Below are 7499 nucleotides of genomic sequence, written 5' to 3'. Positions count from 1 at the left end.
TCTTTTTCGTTGTCTAAACATCCGTTTCATGCGATCAGAATATGTTTGGCCACAGCCCATTTATTTTTTATATGCCCCAAATGTTTTATGACGCAAATATCGATGTACAGTTTAGTGATATTCAAGCTGTAGCATTTGGACAGCAACTGAGTAACCGACATTAAATCGTCAAATCTGATCAGTGAGATTATTGTTTTTCCTGAATTCACGGTTTTTATTGTGGTCATTGTAATTATTTCAATTTTATTTGTGAACATAATTTATGTTACATAAAGTGTGTATTCACAACGAGCTTCCCATCTCTGGTTTATGATATTAATACCAACTTCTTGGTGTACAGAAAGTAGTTATTTTAATCACCAAAGCTTTGAAATCCATATTTTGGTACCGTGAAGTAAAGGTGCAGGGAAAAACTGAAACTGATTGACAAACAATGGCGACATCAGCGAACTGTCAATGATCATGAGGTGTTTTTGTTTGAAATGATGACGGAACCATTACTGACCATGAGATCTCATGTGAGATCTAGGGTCACCTTTTAGTTTTGATGAAAAGATTCATGAACTGTAATGAACCATTCTGTTTATCTAGGTGTTGATACGATATCATGGTATTACCCTCTAATGTCAAAATCACCGTTCTTGTTTGTGCTAAAAGTAAACCTCATATAAGGACAAAGTTCAAATTCCTCATTCCATTGCTGGACAAATGTCAAACGATTCCCTTCACCATCATTCATCAAATTCTCATCTCAGTCTCCTTTCGTGAAAGATGGATAAAATCAATTTAAATTGTTTTTTTTTTTTTAGAAATATTTATTTGATATTGAATATTCACTTAAGTAATGATTGTATTTAGGTTTTTACATTAATTGTGGACTGTGTCATATTAATTTAGCATAAATTTCGCGATATTTTTTTGCAAAAATGCTCCAATCAATTCTCCAAAAATGAAACGAAATCAGTCAATTTGGCCAGTAGATTTTCCGCTGAATCGGTATTACTTTTGACCTCCGGCGGGCGACGTGGTGTGATCAAACGTGGATAATTGCCTTCTTGTACTTCCCATCCCAAGTTGTTGCACAGTTCGGTTATGACATCAGGTGTCTGATTCAACATGTTGCATAAGAAATCTTCAAATAATGATGTATACGCTTTGGCAATCAAATCAATTGTCTCCTTGTACGTTTTTTCTGAAATGAAATCCAATGCCGAAATCATGAAATAAACACAATTTTCACATCTTTTATTTTCTAATATAATTGTGATGTATACCTCGAAGTTCGAACATGAGTTCGGCAATGTTGTTGGACCATTCGTGGTTGATGGTTTTGAAGAAGCCGGGGATATCATTGTTCCACAGGCAAATGTAAACGCTGTGAATTTTTTCCAATTCAACATTTCCTGTTTTCACATTTGCCGGGATTCGTTTCCACAAAAATCGTGCGCTACAGCTGAATATGTGAAAAAAGACACCAACAAAACCATACAATCAAAATAATGACAAATCATTTTTTCATTCTATTCACATCGATTGAATTCTACTTACAGATCATTTTTGTAGAGATATGCGGCCATCAATTCGGCGTACAACTGTGGCGACACTCCATTCGTTGACTACAAATTACAGACAAACGAAAAGTCTTATTTTTACTATCACAAATTTACACATTGAATGCAACACAATAGAATATGTTGAATACTTACATCGAGTTCCTGATTTTCGAGTATTACTATGAGTTGTTCTATCTTTGACGACAACATTGTTGCTTGGTTTTCTTTGTGGTAATCAATAAGATTTTACAGTTTAAAATTGGATTTAATGTAGCGGTTTTTTCTCTCACAAAAACGCAGTTGATGTTATAGTCTACAGCGTTTATGTTTTAAAGAATTCTGAGTTTGACGTTTCACAAATCGTACGAAATGTCAAATGAACTTCGCTGCATTGAAGCGATTTCGAAAATCCAATTCGAACATCGGGCGAATTTCGAACACAGCAATCGTGTGCACTGCGAATTTGATTTCAATAGTTTTTTTTTCTCAATTTGAATTTCGATTCGGCACGAATTTGCAGTAAAACTTCCAATTATTTACTAAATATAATTTATTCCATAATTAATAATAGAGCCGTTAGATATGAATTTATTTATTGAGCTACAAAAGAACAAAAAAATAATACTTTCGCAAAACTTATAGAAAATAAAGAATATGCTTCCAAATATATATAGAGATTCAGTCGGGAGAGAGCCCAAAATACAAATACTTTCCCGGTTTTTTTTTTCTTTTGTGAAAAATATGATGAATGATGACGAACAAATACGTTACAGCTAAAAATTCGATTAAAATAAATATAAAGTGAAATTTACCGACGAAATTTCGAAAATAGAAAAAAATGTCCAAAACTATAATCGCTTGAATACTTTTCAGTTCTAAGATTTTTTTTTGTGCTTGAATACTTGTAGAAGATTAGTCTAAATTGTTTTAAATTATTTATCGGAACTGTTGCCGGATAGATTTAATACTTCAGCCTTGTCATCGTTGTGAGCGTCATGTGCAAAGTTTTCGGCAAATTTCATCATTTTGGATGGTGGCGGTGACACCAAGTCTGATATTGAAAATTGCTTTTTGTGCGGCGATCGTGAGGATGGCCGACCTTGATTTACACTCGAAACAGCCAAATCAACAACGCTAAAATTATGTTTTGTTGATGACGGTGATGGAGTCGATGATGGTGATGCCATTATGCGTGATGCTGGCGACTCGGATGTTTCACGTGATTTTGATTCACCTTTTGAACTGGTCTTTGACGGTGGCTTCATGATCATTGCGTTCAATGCATCCTGTTGGATTTTTGCATAAATTGATGATGGATTCATGAACATATTGTTTGCGGCCAAAGTTGATTTCGATAATGGATCTGGAATGGTTGGAAATTTACTGCTACCACCAGACATTGACGATGAAATCGGATTTGCACTGTATAATGCAATTAAGTCTTGTTGTGCTTTATCGAGAGCGGCGGCCGATTGTGAGTAGTATGGATTGTTAAGCGCTGAACTTTTTGAAAATGACTGTGATGATGATGGTGGATTCATCGACTGATGGCCGGCAGCCGCTAAGAAATTTGTTATATCCGATTGTGATGATACACCTTTGCCACCTTGCGGAAATAGGAGTGAATTGATGGAATTTAAATCGGACGGATTTTTGCCCGATGAAAACAAATTGCCAAGCATATCAATTGATGCATTCAACGATGCCAAATCGGAATTTTTATTCATGCCATGCTGATCGTATTGAGAACGAAGTAGCATTGATAAATCGCTTCCATCGTTTCCACTGCCATACGATTGAGCCATTAATGTGGCCAGATCAGGAATTTTTGCTTGCGACAGCAATGTCATGTAGTCGGAAATTTGATTATTTTGCGATTGTTTATTTTTTGACGATGAACCACTGGAAGAACCTTTGCTTGATTGGCCTAATTGTTGTTGCATTGATGAAAGTAAATTCAAATGTTGTTGCTGCTGTTGTTGTTGCTGTTGTTGATGTTGTTGTTGCTGCTGTTGCTGCTGCTGTTGGTGTTGTTGTTTCTGGGACTGTTTTATATTCAAACCAGCCGTGGTGCTTTCCATTTGTCGTAAAATTTCTTGCATTTTTGAGCTCGATGAAGATGTCCCGTGCAACAATTGGCTTAATTCGGCAAGTGATGGTTGTGATGAAACGGATTGAATTGGTTGAGTGGTCGTCGACGACTTACGCGATTTACGTGACGACATTGCACTCACCGATGTATTTGTTGGCAATGTATTTATTGCCGATACAATCGACGAAATCTCACCGTAATTTTGATGGGCAACAGCTGCATTCAATGCTTCTGCTTGATTTAATAAAAACTGTGCATACTCATGATACGAATTATTCGATGGATCAGATTTTTTGCTCGATTCACTCTTGAATTCATCCTCGAAATTTCTCTGTACCGATGAATTTGACGACGAACGTGAATTACGTTTTGAATGTTTCGTTGATTTCGGTGTAGTAATTTGTACATTCGATGATGAATTTGAGCCTTGACCCATGTGTGACATACCAGCTAAGCCTGGATATTGATATTGTTGTTGCAATAGATAGCTAAGCTCAGTACTTTTCTCCAATTGTGATAAGAAATCTTTCATATTGGTTGATGGATCCAATGCAGCAGCTGCTAAAGATGAAGCGTGTTTATCGCCAGGTGGAATCGATGCCAACAGATTCGCGGCAGCAGTCAGATCTTTAGACGATGCTTGTTGCAATAGAGTAGCATAGTCATTGGACGAGTATGGGAATTTACCGCCTGGAAATGAGGCAGCCAACAATTCTTCCATGGCTTTGGTGGCGGCCAAAGTTGAGTCGTTTGCAATGGAACCTGAAAGACATTTTTTTGGGTTAAATTCGAGTTGAATGAAACAATATGAAAATATTCGATACCTGTTTTCGTTGATGTTGGTGTATTGTGATAAGCAGGATATTTGCTTAAGTTGGCCGGCAATGGTGAATTCCGATTTCGTGTCGATGATGCATCTGATTTGGCCGGTGATGGTGTGGCCGGTGGTCTTATATCGAATTTTGTGGCCGGACTAGCTGAATTCGATGGGGTTGAAATGGGGCTATCCCGCGGTGAAACCATTGGAACGGGATTGTTTGTGGCCGTACTTGAACTTGATGTACTTTTTGTTGGTTGCAACAATGGAATCGATGATATTGGTGATGGTGTCATATTCAAACCCGATGGCAATTTCAATTGTTCCTGCAGCGATCGAATTTGCAATTTCTCATCTTTGATATCCTTTGAATCCATACTTGTTGACATCGATAGATTTGCCGGAATATCTGAGTCTTTAATACGATCATCATCGTCATCTTTAATTTCAACGATTTCCGGCTCTTTCATTTCCACATCTTTTACGCCAAAAATGGGAGCCATCTTATGGGTTGTCATTTGGGTTGATTCTACTGCCGTGCCACGCGTATTTATTTGACTTCCTTGTGCGTTTTGTTCGTTGCTTGATGACCACAATTTCGGCGGAGTGAATTCAGTTTCTGGTTGCAGACCTAAATTTTGCCGCAACCAATTCCAAAACTCAAAATCATTTTGTTCACGCGGAAATTTCGTATATAATGTTGTCTTTAATTTTTCAATGAATGTAACGTCGTCGTCGTATTTTGCATCGAAATTTACCATTTCGTTGTCATATTGCCGGTAGTAGTCGATTGCCAACAGCATTTCAGTTTTTATGTGTTCGGACATTTCAAGATCTTGTGATACGGAAAATTGCATCGACATCGGGCGACCATATTCCATTGGTCGATTGTCGAGCGGTGGAACCACCCAGAATGCACTGATACTCGATTCCAATGTCGGATTCTCTGAATAATACGGCGCACAAATCAATCCAACGCACGGTGTATAGGTTTCATCTGATATTCCACACATTTTAATTTGATACTCCAATTGGGCATCGCAATCTCTTAACGTTGGCTGAGCAGCAATACGAGGATGACTATGATACCAACCGACCAAAATCAAATTTTTCTTCAACATATTACGCTGAATTTGCTGTTCAATCTCAATAGCATAGTGACGATCATGGCGAGTATTTCGCACGGGGAATGCATGTGTTATTGCCAATGCTGAAATGAATTAGATGTATTATACGGATGGAACTTCATTTTATTTTCATTCACATTTAACTCACTTTGGGTATTGTTGTCCCAACTTCCTCCCAAGTAGCCGCACACCTCTTGCTTTGTCAAATGACAGTGAAAATCCATGAGCAACACTGAGGATGTTGTGATTGATACCAAAAATGGTTGCAGTTTGTTCAGTGATACAAACGAAACAGATTCCACCAGTGTATTGGGATCACTACAATTTCAAACAAAAATCGAAAAGAATATCATTTGTTGATTTAATTTATTGTTTTCGTCAAAGTAATTGAAATTCAACTCACTGAACAATATGACGATTGTTTACTGTGTTGAATGGTAATACAATGCGTTTGATTTCGAGCTCGGGCAGTCCTGGCTTGCAATCCAAATCAGCTTCGGCTGTTTCAATGAAATAAATGCCATTAAGCTAATTTTTCAAATTGACGTTTTCTTTTGAAAATCTCACCTTCATCGCTGAGGTTAGAGTCTCTTTGAATTTGACACTTTCTCAAGTAAGTTGTTTTGATGGCATCCAATTTTTTGTTCTTATATCGAACCGATGCCCAACCACAGCCACTGAAACCAAATAAAATTCACTTAAAACACACTGGACACAAAAAGAAAAAAACAATGTGTTGTACCTTTTCTTCTCCGGATTGATAATTCTCTTGCAATGCATTGCCCATGCGCTGGGTGAACAAAAGATCGTCTCTGTCTCAATTGATTTGATTCTGCCATCGGGCAATAAGTCACCGACAAATTTTTGACCCTTTTAAAAAATAACACACTCGGTCAATAATCGTTTCAAATAGGTAATTGATTGTCTTTCTCACCAAATATTCAATACTCATTGCGGCTGGTCCGGGTTCGAGCAATTTTGCAGCCAAAAGCATTTGAAGTGTAACCGTTCGCCCGACTTGAAACTCCAATTTTGGTCCACCCTCCGTATCCTAATCAAATTTTGAACAATTCAATTAAGTTAAATGGAAAGTACAATGACCCTTAAAAATGAATAACAAACCTCATCATTTTCATCGTCTCCATCACTGTCATTATCTTTTTCGGGTGTTGTATCTATTGCAGGTACATCTTTTTCAGTCTCACTTTCGTTTTCAGGCTTTTTCACCTCTTCTTTCTCTTCAAAAGGTTCGATTTCTTCTGTTTTCGTTTCGGTTTCTTTGTTTTCATCATAGCATTTAGTTTTTTCTGCATCGTTTTCTAACTCTGGTTTCTCTTCATTTTCCGTGGGCTCACTCATTTCCACATCTTCATTTTCAATATCTTCATTTATTTCTTTCGCCTCCGTTTTTTCTTCATCAATTTTTTTCATACTCAAATCTTCAATGACCTCTCCAGGCTGTTCCGATTTTTCCGATTGCTCCATAACGTCGCACTCTTTTTTCTTCTCACTAATTTTTTTTTCTTCTGCGTGTATGTGTGTGTGAGTATGTGTGAGCGTCAAGAATTTCACAAAATAAACAAAAATATTCACGTTTTCACTAACATTCGATGATTCTAAATTGTTTTCACTGTAAAAAGACAAAATTATACAAAAAGAATTGTTTCACAAATATTAATGGTTTGGAATTGAATATATTTTGCGCAAATTTCTGGACGATAGTTTTTGTTGGTGTATAGAACAACAAACGCCGTCTTTTTTATTGGCATCATAAAAAAACAATTGAAGTTGTTTGACATTTGATCAATTCGCCGCACGCGGTTCATCATTATTCGAAAAGCGAATTTTCGCCATCATTACGTATTCGCGCACTAGTGTAAGCGCCAAAAATTAAATCTTACTTCAGTTAG

General features: G+C 37.0%; 2 protein-coding genes across 2 annotated transcripts; both read right to left on the bottom strand.

The window, feature by feature from the left end:
* Window positions 1-845: 845 nt before the first annotated feature.
* LOC116341139 (COP9 signalosome complex subunit 8) lies at window positions 846-1899 on the bottom strand. Its single transcript, XM_031768044.1, has 4 exons — window positions 1707-1899; window positions 1549-1616; window positions 1275-1453; window positions 846-1192 (listed from the first exon to the last, which is right to left on the bottom strand). Exons 1-4 carry the CDS (start codon window positions 1761-1763, stop codon window positions 936-938), a joined length of 561 nt encoding a protein of 186 aa, XP_031623904.1. The 5' UTR covers window positions 1764-1899; the 3' UTR covers window positions 846-935.
* Window positions 1900-2130: 231 nt separating this feature from the next.
* On the bottom strand, window positions 2131-7360 carry LOC116341175 (MPN domain-containing protein CG4751). Its single transcript, XM_031768090.1, has 8 exons — window positions 6712-7360; window positions 6524-6640; window positions 6332-6459; window positions 6157-6266; window positions 5993-6089; window positions 5738-5907; window positions 4470-5672; window positions 2131-4407 (listed from the first exon to the last, which is right to left on the bottom strand). The coding sequence occupies exons 1-8, from the start codon at window positions 7072-7074 to the stop codon at window positions 2486-2488; spliced, it is 4110 nt and encodes a 1369-aa protein (XP_031623950.1). The 5' UTR covers window positions 7075-7360; the 3' UTR covers window positions 2131-2485.
* Window positions 7361-7499: the final 139 nt, after the last annotated feature.

This window comes from Contarinia nasturtii, unplaced genomic scaffold, assembly GCF_009176525.2.
Source record: "Contarinia nasturtii isolate CC-2019 unplaced genomic scaffold, AAFC_CNas_1.1 Cnas_scaffold_695, whole genome shotgun sequence".
Taxonomy (NCBI): domain Eukaryota; kingdom Metazoa; phylum Arthropoda; class Insecta; order Diptera; family Cecidomyiidae; genus Contarinia; species Contarinia nasturtii.
Note: the sequence above shows the minus strand (reverse complement) of the source record. Positions and strands in the feature narration are given on the sequence as shown.

Coding starts and splice junctions, on each gene's coding strand:
- LOC116341139 (XM_031768044.1), bottom strand. CDS start 1,763: ATGTTGTCGTCAAAGATAGAACAACTCATAGTAATACTCGAAAATCAG. Junction 1,617..1,706: donor TCGAAAATCAGGAACTCGAT/GTAAGTATTCAA, acceptor TGTAATTTGTAG/TCAACGAATGGAGTGTCGCC. Junction 1,454..1,548: donor TATCTCTACAAAAATGATCT/GTAAGTAGAATT, acceptor TCACATATTCAG/CTGTAGCGCACGATTTTTGT.
- LOC116341175 (XM_031768090.1), bottom strand. CDS start 7,074: ATGGAGCAATCGGAAAAATCGGAACAGCCTGGAGAGGTCATTGAAGAT. Junction 6,641..6,711: donor GAGACGATGAAAATGATGAG/GTTTGTTATTCA, acceptor AAATTTGATTAG/GATACGGAGGGTGGACCAAA. Junction 5,908..5,992: donor AACAATCGTCATATTGTTCA/GTGAGTTGAATT, acceptor TTGAAATTGTAG/TGATCCCAATACACTGGTGG.